The sequence below is a fragment of the Cnephaeus nilssonii genome (genome assembly GCF_951640355.1).
Source record: "Cnephaeus nilssonii genome assembly, chromosome: 6".
Classification (NCBI taxonomy): Eukaryota; Metazoa; Chordata; class Mammalia; order Chiroptera; family Vespertilionidae; genus Cnephaeus; species Cnephaeus nilssonii.
The window spans coordinates 28,722,312-28,739,120 of NC_137077.1; the positions used below are offsets into that span (position 1 = coordinate 28,722,312).

Genomic DNA, 16,809 nt, shown 5'->3' on the forward strand with positions numbered 1-16,809 from the left:
TCCTTGTTACATGAAAATGTTTAAGGTTCACAAGAGTCAGTAGCTAAATCCTTCTGTCTTGTTTTAGCAGCACATTTTTTTAAAGTTCTATCAAGTACTTGTGGGGAGGATAAGAAAATCACTTTTGCTTAATACTAACTTCTAAAACATCTTGGAGAGTACGCTAAACTTTTTAATTTGCAAAAGTTTCATAATATTCAGATTTTATGATATGATTTTCTAGTAAATATTAATACTTCATGAACTGTATACTAAAACTACTAGTGACTTTTGAGAGAAATCTAATATTCTCTCATGGGTTGCTGAGGACATTCCTTATCAGTACGCTTTCTAAATCCTTTCAAGAAACCACAATGAGAAAACTGTATGGACAGGAACTCCGGCCACTTTTAAACATACCATGCCAAGGAAAATGCGAAAAAGGAACAGTTAGCTGGGTGTATGTAATTGGTGCTGAAACCATTCGAGGTAAAAATCCCAGAGAACTTTTTTGCATTTTGTTCTTTGTGTTCATGAAAGACAGCTTCCCTCCGAGGGAAGAAATGCTAACAAGATGATTGAAAAGATTCTTGATGGCTTTCATTGTTCATGTCAACTCAGCAACTTCATTCTACCGAGCTATTAAGCAAGATCCCATTTTCTCTTAATATTTCAAGGGGTCCTGGAGCTTCTATTTTTAAGGATGATTGAGAGCTCCACGTGGTGATGTTTCTAGGCGATGTAGAATAGGCATTTGGAAAAAGCAAACCAAGGAAACTAGAAAACGGAACGGATGTTCTTTAACACTTGCTAACCCAAAGTAGTTACATGGTACAGAATATCTGTATTTCCTTATGCCTGGCTGTTAAGAACGATACTGTCTCTCTTTCCCTCACATCCCATTCCTCCTTTTTTCTTTTCCTGCCACTTTCCTCTGATTATTTGATCATAGAAGTAGTGGGGAGAGGAAGGGGTGTCACCCAGAAAATTCTTAGGCTGAATGTGACATCGTAGTGGCAGAACTCTAAGAAGACAGTGGCTAGAATAGAATTTAGAACGTGGAGTAACAGTGTATGTGTGTCAGTATTCTGACCTCTTGGCCTAGCCAGTGCTTACACTGTATTACCATGGTTCTGCTTCTTACCAGTAATTAACCTCTCCCTTTTTCTTGGTGTTCTCTAAAGATTCATCCACCCAATCATTTTACTAATTGTCTCTTTGTTGTTTTCCATTCTAGCCCCTGGGTGTCTCCCGAAAAGCAGAGCCTGTGATGTGGGCTTGTTTTTAGAAAGTGTACTTTGGGGAGTGGTACCACAGGAGTGAAGAGAGTAAGCAAGGAAGGAGGGGGATATATTATCCACTGCAGTAGGCAATTTGAGCTTCATCTGACTGGTTCTTGTTGACAGATGCATAGAAACACTGCAGAATCACCCACCTGAGCAACAGAAGAGGGAAGCATTTGTACCGGCTTTCACCCTTCACTGACCAAGGGTTTCCCCTAAAGACTAACTTGCCGGCACATTGACGTTACGCATGCATGAGCACCCAGTGGGTCCCCATGCACAAAAGGTGTCTCAAACAAACTCTCGCTCTCCGCAGTTTCAGTTATATATTTCTCGTTGCTCGTGGAGATCTCCATTTGGCAGTTCTGCCCTCAGTACCCACCCCCCAACAATTAGTCACCAAATACGGGCAGTGCAAAAACCACCTGCCGCATGGCTTTTGTCTAACTCGGGAAATTTCACACGCTTTCTGTTCCCTGCAAAATAAGGTTTCTTTTTGGTTTGTCATTCAGACCTTCACTCCACCACTACCACCCCCCAGCCGGCGAAACACTTCTTCCCCTACAAACCCTTTTCTCCAGCCTGCGACTCGCTGTTTCTCGAGTATTTCAAAAGCACACCCTTTCTCCACACTGTGCACCTGTCCAGGATCTGTGCACCCGAAGAGCTTGACAGTTTTACAGTTTTCAAAGCACTTGTGTGTACAGTATCCCACTGGCTTCTCATCCATAGCCTCATGTGGCCTTTAACCCCGTTCTGTTTTAATGACCTTACTCCCATTCAGTCTGTTTTAATAACATGCCTAAAACCACAGAGCTAGGATGAATACTTTGTATTAGTGAATTTTATTTTTTTTTTAAGTACGTATTTATTTGTTTTTGGGGTTGTTTTTTTTTTAATCCTCACCTGAGGATCAAATTTACCATTGATTTTTAAAGAGAGTGGGAGAAAGAGGGAAAGACAGAGAGAAACATTGATGTGAGAGAAACACATCGATTGGTTACCTCCTGCATGTACCCTGACCAGCCTGTAACCGAGGTACATGCCCTTGACCCAGATCGAACCCGGGACCCTTTGGTCCGCAGGCCGACACTCGATCCACTGAGCCAAACTGGCTAGGGCTTGAATTTTTTTTATTTATTTCATCAATTTTGTCTTTTTAAAAATTAATGGAGTTGTTCTTAAACTTAGAGTAATTCTGTTTCAGATTGCTGATCTTTGTTACCTGAGGACTATCAGCTCCTCGTTAAAACAGAATTTCCCCACCCCTCCTAAAATGTGTAACAGTTCAATTTTGTGTTTTTATTATATATTTTTTTAGAAAGTTATTAAGCAAAGATTTATGGAGCTTAGTGTAGGGCAGCATGTTAGTGCTTACAAAGTAAGAATTCATAAATGGTTTTTATAGCCCAAGAAGGAAATAAAGTTGAGCCTAAATGCCAAAAACATTCGTAGGGTTAACCTAAGGTATGATTATGTCTTTAATTACATACATAAGCCGATAAGCCTTTGAATTAATGGCAGGAATCTTGCTACTCAGTACCAATTATAACTCAGTAAAAGTACAATTGTATTAATAAAACCCAGATCCTTACATCTAGAAGATATTTCAGTTTTGATTTAAAGCTCAGACATATTTTAGAGTAGATAACCATGGCCAGAACAGATATCTTTTTTTACCAACAGAGATATAAGATTTCCACTTTGGTATCTTCTGACCCTTTAAAATGGTATTGTTAAAACACTTGCAAAGGCCCAGCCAGTGTGGCTAAGTGGTTGAGCATCGACCTATGAACCAAGAGGTCATGGTTCAATTTCCAGTAGGGGTACATGCTGGGGTTGCGGGCTCAATCCCCACTAGGGGGATGTGCAGGAGGCAGCCGATCAATGATTCTCTCTTATCATTGACTAGAGGCCCGATGCACAAAATTCGTGCAAGGGGCTCAGCCCTCGCAGCCCCGGCTTCATCTGGAACGATATCTGGAATGTCGTTCAGCTGTCCTAATTAGCATATTACACTTTTATTATAGATGTTTCTATCTCTCCCTCTCCCTTTTTCTCTGAAATCAATGAAAAATATATATATATACACATACACACACACACACACACACACACACACACACACTCTCTCTCTCTCTCTCTCTCTCTCTCTCTCTCTCTCTCTCACTGGAGATAAATTATATGTTAATGATTTATAAAGACATTAGCTTAGACCTTCAGCATTTTTCAAAATATAACACAGGTATGTAGCTCAAAATGGTAGCCTTTAAAATTATGTTCTGCTGGGTTCAGGGTAGTTCTCAGGAAGTGGGTTTTATCCATATTCTGAAGCCAGTTTGGACATTTTTATTTTATTTATTTATTTTTTTAAGGGAATGTCAGATATGTTTGACTCCTATGTTAGTTTCCCAATTTGTTCCTTTCTGATTCTTCTTAATATATAGCAATTGTAATATTCTTCCCACATGGACCGTTTATTCTGATTGCTTTAAAATTTTCAAATAGGCCTCCATACTTTGCCCCACCAGTTATAAAGAGACTTATTTACATTCTTCTATTGAAAAAGTCACTTCACATTTCCCTGCTTCCTGTTAAACAGTGAGTAGTCTCAATAGGTAGTCAGTCAGCCTTCAGTCTCAGGTTGTGGGACTCTCAGATGTGCCCCAGTGAGAGTGGAAGGCATTTCCATTGTCATTGTCCAAATGGCCTGTGTTAAAGGCCCTTGCATTCCTCAGAGCCTCACCCGGGGCATGTCAAATTCTTTAGCTTTTTAGTTTTGCCTCACATCTGAAGAGCTGATTATCTACACAGGAGGACATTCTTAAGAAATGGATTCTTCAGTGATTAGGCTATCGAGGTTTTTTGCTATTCTTAAAACAGATTCCCAACTTAAAAATTCTTTTCCTAAGATGTCATTAAGAACTTAGGAAAAGTCCATTTTCCATTTAAATGGAAAATCACAGCACAGAAATTGGCCTTCTTATTGGTTATCAAGGAAGGACAAAAGCTTGCTAAAAAAAAAAAAAGAGAAGAAGAAGAAGCTGTCAGCACAGATTCAGACTCAAGGAAATTCAGTTACAAGATAGAGCTTGCGCGGGTTTCCTCTCCTGGGAATGAGATCCAGATCAGGGTGGAAATTATACTTACTTTACTGGTCTGGAATTTCTAGACCTGCTGTCTAATATGTTAACCACTAGCCATATGTGGCTATTTAAATGTACATTCAAATTAGTTATGTTTTTGGAATAGTACTAGTAAAAGTCATTTCCTCAGTTGCTCTAGACACATTTCGAAGGCGAAAGAGCCACATGTGCTGATGGCTGTAATATTGGACCACACCAATACAGACATTTCTGTCATCACAGGAAGTTCTGTTGGACAATGCTATTCTAGGTGATTTATTATATGAACTTTTAAACTAGTAATTAAGCTACTTCTTAACCACTTCTTATACTTAAAGGTAGATTGCAGAATTAATATTTTCTAAGGCTAAGTTATATGAATGAACATGTTGGCTCTGCTCACTGCTATTCTCCTTCCTACCCTTCCCCCTAAAAATTATTCACACATTCATCTCCTGGGTTACATTATCCTATTCCTTTTGCATTTGTAGCTGGTCTGATTTCTGTAGCGATAAGAGACTTTGAAACCAATATTGAGAAGTCGCTAGAATAATAGAACTGGCGATTGGAAACTGGATTCCTGACTAGCATCCCAGGTCCCCTTGGTTTCTGCTGAGTCCGCTAACACTATTAATAAGATTCAGTTTATTTTTTAAAGGGCTTAAGTCTCTTAATGCTATATCTTATACAATGACAAGAGAATATTTTACGTTAGAAGCAATAATTGTGTTCAGATAATTTGTTTTAAATTTTTTATCTTTTGATAGTTGTGCAGGGATCCTGACCAGCATTTTGTACTGACCCATTAAGACCTTGAAAAACTCCTTACTGGTGACGGTTGAATTAGTCCTCAATTACTTGCCTTAGTGCCAGGATGGAACCTTGGTTCTCAAGCCTGGTTACCTGTCAGAACCTCCAGGAGATCTTCAGAAAAACAAAAACCAAGTGGCCAATACTCCAAACTCTCTGCCCCTGCCAGTCAGGATTGCCAGAGCTCCACCCAGCCCTGCATATATTTTTAAATCTCCAATGTTGTTGTTTTTTTGTTTTTCCAGTCAGGTTGAGAACTACTGAGGATAATAATTACCAGGAACACCAAAGAAAGAAGAAGTCTAGTTTTTCTCAAACACCATCTTAGTGCTTTCTAACCTTTTCAATGGATGACCCACAGAGAGAGAGACAATATTTGTACAGCCGTGAGAGACACTGGAGGAGGTCTTGTCGGGAGCATGTCTGGCCCACTGAGGACTCAGATGGTCCCTATCTCCACACCCCTGTAACCCACTCCCAACCCACAGTGTCAGTTGGGAAGTTCTGCTTCAGATCCTAGCAAGTATGACCTAGTTACATATAATCATGTTGAAAAGGTTTTTTTGGTGATGAGTTTTTAAATCAAGGTATTTCTTATAGTATCAGTGGATGCTTTATATTCATATTACTCACGGTATCTCAAAGCTGAGAAAGAAGCTAGAGACAGGTATCAGATTTTCTAGGTCAGTGGTCGGCAAACCGCGGCTCGCGAGCCACATGCGGCTCTTTGGCCCCTTGAGTGTGGCTCTTCCACAAAATACCACGGCCTGGGCGAGTCTATTTTGAAGAAGTGGTGTTAGAAGAAGTTTAAGTTTAAAAAATTTGGCTCTCAAAAGAAATTTCAATCATTGTACTGTTGATATTTGGCTCTGTTGACTAATGAGTTTGCCGACCACTGTTCTAGGTAGTTTTTCTAAACACTTGAACTTACAATTTCAAGTAAAAATAGGTGTTTTTATTGTAAGCAGAAATGCATTGGCCTAACTAGGTGTATTTTTAAGATGTTTCCACTTAAACATTTTCTTGTTTAATTGCTGAAGTTAATTATGAAAATAATGGAATGTCTGAATCATACATTCTCATTTTTATTATTATAAAATAATGGGTCTTTTATAATTTAGCAATTAACTGAAACCTGAGCCTGTATTACCTGTTACTTCAAAGAAGGAATTAAAGCAGGAAGCAGAGCATTTAATTCAATCCCAAGTAAATTATTAAACATCCTCCACGTACTAATTAGTCTTTCTCTTGCTCTCATTCCTTAAAGCATGTCGGCCGTTAACACCATTATCATAATGCTCTCTAGGATTCTTGTATTCAAGCCAGAAGAGATTTGTTAGCTATTCCTTTTTCCAAGAACTTGAAGACGAAATCCCAAAGAGCTCATGGAACATTCTGTATTTTATTTTTTAGGTTAGACTTTACTACTGTAACTCAAAAACTATTATGAAGTTTATGTAGCAAAAGCCAGATAAAATGTGTGGTTTTAGTGTAAGTTATAGAAACAAGAGTTTCTAAGTATTAAAATATGGAGTATTTCAGAGATAATTGAGTGAAAGGAACCACTAGCCTATGTGTAGTATATATTTGGAGACAAAGCAGATCTGCTATTTCCAATTGAGTAAATCTGCAAAGAGTGAAGGTTCCAGTCAGGTCATTGAAATTGTCTAATAGGGACCAAACTTGCCTTGTGTGGGATTCTGATTGTTGTGTTGAGTTGAATTCAGCTGTTGCATGTCATGTACGAGGAGAGAGGTCCTTTATGTGGTGACCATTGTTACAGCCCACTACCCAGTCATCCTGAGAGTCACGAACTAGGTGGGTGTGGTGCCCACGGGAAGTCTGAGATGGTCCCTCTGCCTTTCTGCATATTGTCTCATCCCATCTCTTCACCTTGGGTAAAATGGGCCCCAAGGAGTAGACGAGCTGAGGAACGCTCACTATTATAAAATTGCATTTGGCTTACTTGAACACCTTGAGAACATCCTAGTTACTTCTCCCAAAGGAATCTTTAGACCAGCCCGCCACCTTGATGTTTTAATGATATTGTCTACATTAAAGATTCTCAAGACTTACGTTAGAATTATCTGGGAATCAGGACGACTGTCTTCTTTTTAAGGTCCTCGAGCGATCCTGGTGTAGGTTACAAACCGCTGGTCTATATAAACTTGAACTTCGGTTTCTGAAGTAGCCAGTAATAAAAAGGAAAAAAGGTATTATAAGATAGTCCTATGTATTTGCAAATGCATTGGGTAGTTTACTGTCAAATTCGTTAACATTTCTTCCAGTACACTTCAGATGTGGATGTAGATTCATAAGTCAAAATAAAGGCTGGGAGAACTGTTCTGTAGATCAGAGCCTCACTACACTCGAGGCCTCCAGGATTGAACATGATATGAACACACGGTGCTCACATTTTCCTTACCTCATTATGTCACCGAGGGGTATTTGCTAGAGGATAATAATTCCATAGCGTATTTTGTGTTTATGTATTTTTATTCTTGACTCTTCGGTACATTTTTTAATTACTAGAAAAACAGAATCTACTCAGCAGAGAAAATTTGGGAAATGTAGAGAACTACAGAAAAAGAAGAAGAAAAAAAATCCACATTCCCACAGTTCAAAATAATTGCTGCAAACATTTTCATTCCTTCGTTGTACTAAATTGTCAGCTTTCAGGAGAGGCCTTCTAATTCAAAAATTCTAGGATTTGATGTGTATGTTTGAAATTTTTCACAATGAAAAAGTCGATTCTAGAAGCAACTCTGAGACACTCTGCAGTTGGTATATTTTAAACATTATTTTTGCTTTTAGTTTTTCTGTTCCTAAGCCAGTTGATTCCTTCTTAGTGACTTAATATTTCATGATCTTTGACATGTAAATTAAACAGGCATTTTCAAATCACACACAATGGCTTCCCTGTATATGCATGCATATTTACCCTCTCAAAATAAATACGCATGTTTATACCTAGCTGGTTTGGCTCAGTGGATAGAATATTGGCTTACAGCCTGAAAGGTCCCAGGTTCAATTCCTGTCAAGGGCACGAATCTTGGTTGCAAGCTTGATCCCAGCTCTGGTTGGGGCATGTGCAGGAGGCAACCAATTGATGTGTCTCTTTCACATCAATGTTTCTGTGTGTGTGTGTGTGTGTGTGTGTGTGTGTGTGTGTGTGTGTGTGTGTGTCTCCCCCTCCCTTCTACTCTCTACAAATCAATTGAGCCCTAGCCGGTTTGGCTCAGTGGATAGATAGAGCATCAGCCTACAGACTGAAGAGTCCCAGGTTCGATTCTGGTAAAGGGAACATGCTCAGGTTGTGGGCTTGATCCCCGGTGGAGGGTATGCAGGAGGCAGCCGATCAATGATTCTCTCTCATTGATGTTTCTGTCTCTCTCTCCCTATCCCTTCCTCTCTGAAATCAATAAAAATATATATTTGAAAAATAAAAATTTTTTAAAAATAAATGGAAAAATATCCTTGAGTGAGGATTAAAACAAAAAAAGTTTTCCACTAAATAAATCAAGCCTCATTACCCGTCTGTGGAAACCATATTGTCCCTTGTCCTTTTTAAATACATTTTTAAGTAAATTCCTCAGTCTTGGAGTATGAATACTAGTCGTTGACTGTGCCATATTGGAGCTCCACTTAAAGGAGCGAGCCCTGTGGACAGAACTGGCCATTGGACACAGTGGCCCATTTGTAGTACCAGATATCCAAGACTCAGTGAAAAATCTCAGTTTGACCTTGAGTATTCTTTACATTTGTATCTGATCTTCATTACTTAAACTTTCATGCCCCTGACCTTCACTCTCCCTTCTCACCCTCCTTCCAACTCACCCAATAATCTGCGAGTCACGTACTCTTTTGTCTAATCTCCATGGCATGCTGTTGAAAAATAAGGAGTATAGATGAGATTGCTTTGAAAATTCAAATTACATAATACCAAAAATGAATAGGGACTTAAGCTATTTGTACTATTATATCTATAGTTTTCTATTTAAGTTACTTTCCAACACTAAATATAACCTGTACTACATTGTTTCCTGTGTGTGTGAGATGTCACCTACAAATGCCTTAGTCCCTATTGGATAATATTGGAAGGGGAAAAAGAAGTTTGAGATTAAGTGATGTGGAGATTTGAGTTCCACCGATATGTAGAAGTTCTAGTTGGACTAACATGTAGATGTGTACATTTAAAAATAAATTATTTAGCTTGAATAAAACTTTTAAAAAGTAGCTTAAACCAGTCACAGGAAATTTCTAATTTGACAACCAAAACAGATTTTATTGACATGAAACACTGGTAACTAGACTGGAAATAAACTTGTCTAGATACACAGTTTTTAAGATTTATTTTTTTGCTTCTTTTATGTGTTTATTAATCTTAAGATGAGTAAATTTTTGTTATGGATTTAGCTAAATCAGTAAAAATAGCACTGGTTAACCATGATAGAAATGCTTATCCTATCTAATAAAGAGGGGAATATGCAAATTGACTGTCACACCATCACAAATATGGCAGCGCCCGGTCCCCTCAGCCCCACTGGAGTCCCCCAGTTCTTTCAGCCCTGCTGGGGGGTGGGGGTGGCAGGCATGTAGTGCAGCCAGACCCACCCTCATCCGCCCAGGGCCGGCCTGAGGTGCAGGCAAGCCTTGGATGGTGGCTGCCCGGCCACCGAGGCTCAGGTAACCAGGGCCGGCCAAGGCTTGCACTGCCGGCAGTGGCAGCAGCAGAGGTATGATGGGGGCATCGCCTTCACCTGATCGCCAGATCGCCTCTCACCCCTGAGAGCTCCTGGACTGTGGGAGGGGGCATGCTGGGCTGAGGGACCCCCCCCCTCTAGTGCATGTATTTTCAAGCACCGGGCCTCTAGTTTTCTATAATATGGAAGATTAAAATTATTTAAACTAAATGTCACAAATTGCAGTTATAAACAGACTTGTCTGCTTACAAATGGTGTCAACTCTCTAGACCTTTAACTCTATATACATTATGATGATTGCCTCTTTTTTTAATATATTTTTATTGATTTCAGAGAGGAAGGGAGAGGGAGAGATAGAAACATCAATGATGAGAAAGAATCATTGATCGATTGCCTCCTCCACGCCCTTTACTGGGGATTGAGCCCGAAACCTGAGCATGTGCCCTTGGCTAGAATCAAACCCTGAACCCTTCAGTCCACAGGCCAACCCTCTATCCATGAGCCAAACCAGCTAGAGCATGATTGTCTTTTGAATGCTTTCACTCTTGAGTCCAGAGCCTGCTCAAACAAATGTTTTTCTAGAGGCAGTAATTAAGTAAAACATCGCTGGAAATGTGAGACAAGGGTTCAGCCTTTTCAGGGCTAGGGAGACACATTGAATCTTTGCTAAGTACATTTTAGTTTGCATATCCTTGAAATAATCCTACATATGGTGTTACACTGTGAGAAAATTCTAAATAGAGTATATATAAATGTCTGTCAAGATAAACTAATAAAATATGTGCTTGTCTAAGTGACAGGATATCTTATATTAAAATTTTTAATGTTTTAGAGAACTAAATTTTCTGATTAATCTTATAAAGAACTGAATATCATTTTAAGCTCTTTTACTGATTAATCAATCAACTGAGCCTGTGTTTCTCCTTTTAAGTTCATTGGTTGTCACCCTCTAGTTTAGCCTTGGAATCATAATGCTTTATCATCTTTTCTATACGTAGGATTATTTATTATTTGACGATATTGATTATATTTATGAAGTAAACCCTAGTTGCAGCAATATTGTCTTTAGTAAGCTTTTTTTGTATGACCTTGAGTGTATTTCATAGCATTTAATATTTGTTCAAAATGGTTTATATAAGCGAGATCTGTACAACTGTGGGGTGAAATGTAAACAACTGCACTATTAGGAAGATATTAAAGTAGAGGCTATATTTACAGTGTCGTCTTTCAAATCTAGCTATGCTGTAAACTGATGTTTGCTGTATGCTCCTCCTGATTTGAAATAGATGAAAGAAAATGAACCTATTATCACCATGGTTCACACAATGATTGAGAACTCGGCGCTAAGACCCCAACTGTACCAGCAAGTAAGGTCTTGGACAGTGAATGATACTGCTTTATCATCTGCAAAATCCCTCAGTGACAGTTTTGGTTTATCCTCAGAGTTACTCATAACATTAGTGTTTTTCTTATTCCATTTTTTGTTTCTGTCTACTTGGAAAAATGCAATTCATCCATGCTTTTCAAGATGCTGCAGTATTCTTAGCATGGCTTCGCTGAACATTTTGCTGTTGAATATTGAGTGTGCCATTTTCCTGAAGTTTTTGTGCAGAGTATTTGATTGATATGTACTTGGAGGTCTGCAGTACATTTGCAAAAATTTTACTAATATTGCCATTAATATTGGTTAACTGTAAAAACAATATAACTGATTTTTAGGGAAAACTTTAAATTTTTTTTTTTTCCTTTTAGGGGCAATCCCCCTCCCCACAATGTTTTAGGAATAGGTGATATTTGTATGGAAGTTCTTTACATCTAGCTTCTCTACTGTGGTCTGGTAAAACCTACAGATGGCCATTTCTTAACATACTGGGAGCATCTTCTCCCTGTATTCTTACCATCCTTATGCAGTTATCAAGATAGTCCTATCTTTCCTCATTCTTTTCCCCTAACTCGGAATATATACCATGTAGTTGGCTGGCTTTCATGTAGGACCTTGGTAATCTGCAGATCTGCAAAAGAAGTCATGTTATACATTCTTATCCACTTTTTTATTTTTTTTATTTCATGGTCTAAATGTTCTTAGCTGTGTGTTCTGCAACATCAGCTTCTTCCACCTCAACACTCTCAAATTACTGTGGCCTATGACCTGTTAGTTACTTAAATCGTAGAGAAGAAAATTAACTAACATGAAAAATGAATATATGTTTTGACTAAAATATGTAAAACATCTGCTGTTGTTTTTTAAAGTGCCTCGAGGTCACACTGGCTTTCAAGGCCTCTGGTTTGCCTTAGTCACCTTGCGGTCTCTGCATCGCGGCCTTGCAGCTGTGAAATTGAAACAGTTGGGGGGTGGGGGACTCATTTCTGAGCAGTTTTCAAAACATTTAAAGTATATTTTGTGATTGAGCATAGTTTTTCATTTGCAATAAAGAGATAAAATATTAAATATTTAAAGTTAAACAGCTTTACTTTTCAAAAGAAAATGGAACCTTTCCATTCTGAAAGTCACCAGATTATAGAACCTACACACTCCATTCCAAAATAACACCCTGAGAACCTCAGCACTTGTTCTGGAATTGATACCTTTCTCAGTGTCAAAGCTATTGGCTTATTGTTTTGTGTGATGCTAAATTGATCTGAGGTCAAAGCCATTTGGTTGTATTAGGTTAATAAGAGTGCTAGCCTGAATGTTCCTGTTTGGTTTGGGTTGGGTTTTTTTCTTTTTTATATTGATTACTAATCAGCGTTCATGATGCAGGCATCATTGCTGATTGAAATTACTCAGTCACACTAAAAGTTCTGATTGGAGGTGTGTGTTTTTTAATGTGGAGATATTAATTAGATTTTTTTTTCTCCAGGTTTCCTTTGTCATGTTATTATTCTGATAAAAACCTTTATCAGATTTTACATTGAATACTGTTATGCTTTTTCTGACATTGCATTACAATACTGTATTAATGGCTCCTGAGTTTAGCTGAAAATATAGTGACAATATAATATTGTATGACCTGTTACTCTAAATCACCCTGTTGAAGTTTTCATTCAGGAGGATCTTTATGTTGGCATTTTCTTAGAAGAAGAAATTACCTAGACAGTAATTATCTTAAAATTAGTCAAATAAGTAGGACCGAAAACTGAATCAAAACAAATGTTAAAGAAATAAGAATCAAGTTTAAAAAATCCCTCTGTATTTATTCTACCATCTTTCATAATTACATTGTTGTACCAGGGTTTTTATAATATAATTAATCAGTGAAATTAATCTCCTGATAAATAATTGTTTTAAAAGATACAGACTAATAGCAAATTCTTATAGCCCTGTGAGCATTTTTGAGTCTGCATAGGGTGTAATGTCTAATATTATTAACTATTTCTCCAAAAATCATTTTTTGGGGTTTGTGTGTACATATATATATATGTTACCTACATAACAAGGGATACTGTAGAAAGTTGAATTTTAATGGACAAAACTAATTTTGTTTTGCTTAATGCCAAGCCTTTTTTTTTTTTTTAAGATTATTAGATACCTTATGAAAAAGTTCTGGCTTTCTAAATAAAATGCAGCACATATCCTACACAGTCGGTCAAGTTTGCATAATACACTTCTCTAATTGAAGCTGGGGCGGTGCTCAGGCTCAGCTAATTACGACCTGGCCACTTTTACTTGCTTTTCTAATGTTGCTGAAGTACTGCAAACCCAGGACGTTTGGGGACTTTCATTTTATTTTATTTTATTTTATTTTATTTTATTTTATTTTATTTTATTTTATTTTATTTTAAGATGACTTTGAAAAATGGTAAAAAGTGTTGCCACAAAACACTATTTTATGCAGAATTTTATTTAATATTAATGAAATTACATTTTTTAATAGTAGGGTTTTCATATTGAGGACTAAATAACAAACATCTTCAATTCTAGGTGGAAATTGTTTTTTTAATAAATTATATCCATCTTTTCTTAAGCACAGCTTCAGTAGTTATCAGTAATGACAAATAGGTCATGCTAAAAAATTAATTATTTAAAGGATAATCTTGTTTTCTTATACTCTTCTTCTGACAGGTAAAAGCACTGGATAGTGGAAGTTTGATTATTTTAAGAGTTTTCTTAATATCTAACAGTGATATCTAATAATGAATATCTTTATTGAATAATTTCATTAAAGGTTTAAATAAATTTTTCTGTGATACTTTTTAGGTACAACAAAAATTTAATTTGTGTAAATAATATATTCAGATATCTATAAAGATATGTGAGTCTAAAATTATAACTACACAGTACATGTTTTTCTTTTTTATACCATGTCAACTGTTAGGAAAATGAATATGCAATAATATTCTGTAGATAAAAATGTCATACCAATATCCGAAATATTTATTACAGGTTACTAAGTTTTCATTTAAAATTACTAGTCTTTTTGCTGTTGACCCTGGGATATAGGATACAATTCATATTTAAGTCTTGATGTGACACTGTCTACCAGTTATGTTCAAATTACACACTCCATTGTTTAGTAAAGCTGTTCTGCATTTAACTTTAAATATTAAATAAGCAAAGTATATTTGGACATTTAGTAGCTAAAAGCTTTATATCTTTCAATTCTTATAAATGAAAAAAAAGATTATTTTTTCATATTACTTACATTTTTTTTTCATAGATCTAAGCATTTTAAAACTTATTTCTCATTGATAGGAGTATACATCATTTTCTTGGGTTTAGATGCTTTAATTTAGAATGGCAATTGACACTACACTACTCAGGACATATTCAGCGATCTTTATTTCAAAATAGTGCACAAGTATTGACTTTGGTTGCTAAATTCATTTTTCATGTGATGTTCATTTCTATGAAATTTTTGTGGTTTACAATCACTGTGCATACCTTAAATAGTCACGGGTTCATTTGCATGAGGTACGTGGAAGTCGTGTCTTGAAATGAAACACGGAAATCCAGGATTATTATTGTATGTTTGGAATGCTGACATTTACCCTGATTCCCACATTTCCAGATCCATTCAAAATTATCTGCTATTTAAATTATGCCTCCTTCTAAAGATGTAACTGCCGAGCAGTTTTTTAAAGAAAGGGCATATATATTTATAATTTATATATTCTTATACATTTGTATGTGTACATATGAAATTTAATTTTCTAATCTAGAATGTAACATGCAATGAGCCCCAATTAAATTTTTCTACTGTGTGTTTGTTACTGTCTAGCAATCAATATAAACTCTTAAAACAAGAGAGAGAGTGAAATATTGCCTGCAGAGGCTGTGATGTGATCTGTATATAACTGACAGGGGTGGCTATTGAAATATTGGTAAGCACAACCAGAAATGAGCATTTGTTTGACCAAAAGATATTTGGAAGAAGCTGAAGAAACCATGTTTAAATGCACTGAATAATTATTATTTACAATATAGTAAAACAAATGTCAGTGAACATATATAAGATTTTTTATGAAATTTGACTATCATAGTTTATAATATAGGCTTTCAGTTTTATAAGGTTTTGAATGATTTTTTCCACTTTTCAATTAAACCCATACTTTTCCTCCATTATCTTTTAGTTCTTAAGACAGAAGAACAAGATAAGTCTATATTGTGTATGTGTGTTTATATATTATGTATCTGTATGCAATATGTTATAAGCTTTGTTGGTAAAATTGTACTAAGATGTGTTGACATTTGAGTGTACACATACACAGTTGTGTGATTATGTGTATACTGTGAAGGACAGTTTTGACGTTGAAATATACCTGATTGAAATTATTTGATTCAATATAGTTGCCACAATTGTACTTGTCAGTTTTCATTAAAATGTGTGTCTTACAAATGGAAAATGTAAGGTGCTGTATAATTTTGTGTGACCAGCTTATTATTTTGTTTGATAAGCTGAAGTTAACACCATTTTTTATGTATCTTGCATATTGTATCACTGTGAAATATTTTTCTATTTTTGTAATGATCTCTGTTTGAATTAAACTTCTGAAAGTATAAGAATCATTAAAACCCCATTTTTATTATTGTTATATAAACCTAAAATATTAACTGTAGGCTAAATAAGTATATTTTTAAATATTAGTGTTAAATTGCTATATGACATTTTTCCTTATAGCTGTCACAAGATGAATGCAGAGGCACCTTATACAAATACAGACCTGACGAAGTAGATATTGATGTAAGTATTACTTTGCTGTGTATTGTCAGTGCTGTCATATTCTCTGCCAAAACATTGTAAATAAAGCAAGACAAAAAAATCCCTCTTCCTTTTCTGCCCTCCAAAATTACATCAAATGGATTAGCATTTTCTTCTTTTTCACTTAGATTGAGTCTATCCTCCAGCAATCTTCACCCCCATAGTTAGCAGTCAAATATATTAAGAATCACATAAGTGCAAGTAAAAGACTATTTCATTAAAAATTATGTAGGACTGAGGACAAAGTAAAATTGTCTAAATGTTTTGGAGAAAGTATCCGCCTCTACAAATTCTGTCACTCCTTCCTTTTTTATTATTTAAATTTCATATTTTTTTAAAATCATATTTCAGATCGATAGCTTGCCATGCATTCTTACTTATTTATATCTCATTCTTCCCTCATTTCCCCTGGTTTTATTCATTGAGTTGTACCTCTTTCTCATTTCAGTTTACAGTAGTTCCCCCTCACCTGGTTTTGCTTTGTGCAGTTTCAGTGACCTGCAGTCAGCCCAGGTCCAAAATATTAAATGAAATATTCCAGAAATAAACAACTCATAAATTTTAAATTTCATCTCATTCTGAGTATCATGATGAAATCTCATGCCATCCTACCCATCTTGCCCACGAGGTGATTGATTCATCCCTTTGTCCATCATCTCCTCCCTGCTACATACATGCCCCACCTACTCATTCATCACTTAGTACCCAT

At 36.4% G+C, this 16,809-nt stretch overlaps 1 protein-coding gene across 3 annotated transcripts in view; it reads left to right on the forward strand.

Moving 5' to 3' along the window:
- PLEKHA5 (pleckstrin homology domain containing A5) overlaps positions 1-16,809 on the forward strand; it is a 206,202-nt gene that overhangs the window by 158,322 nt on the left and 31,071 nt on the right. For 2 of the 3 annotated variants that reach the window (XM_079773715.1, XM_079773716.1), the window contains one exon: positions 16,020-16,082. In XM_079773715.1, the coding sequence (XP_079629841.1) occupies positions 16,020-16,082 (63 nt within the window). Of the gene's footprint in view, positions 1-11,186; positions 11,268-15,471; positions 15,508-16,019; positions 16,083-16,809 lie in introns of all 3 variants that reach the window. The other variant, XM_079773717.1, reaches the window with a different exon arrangement.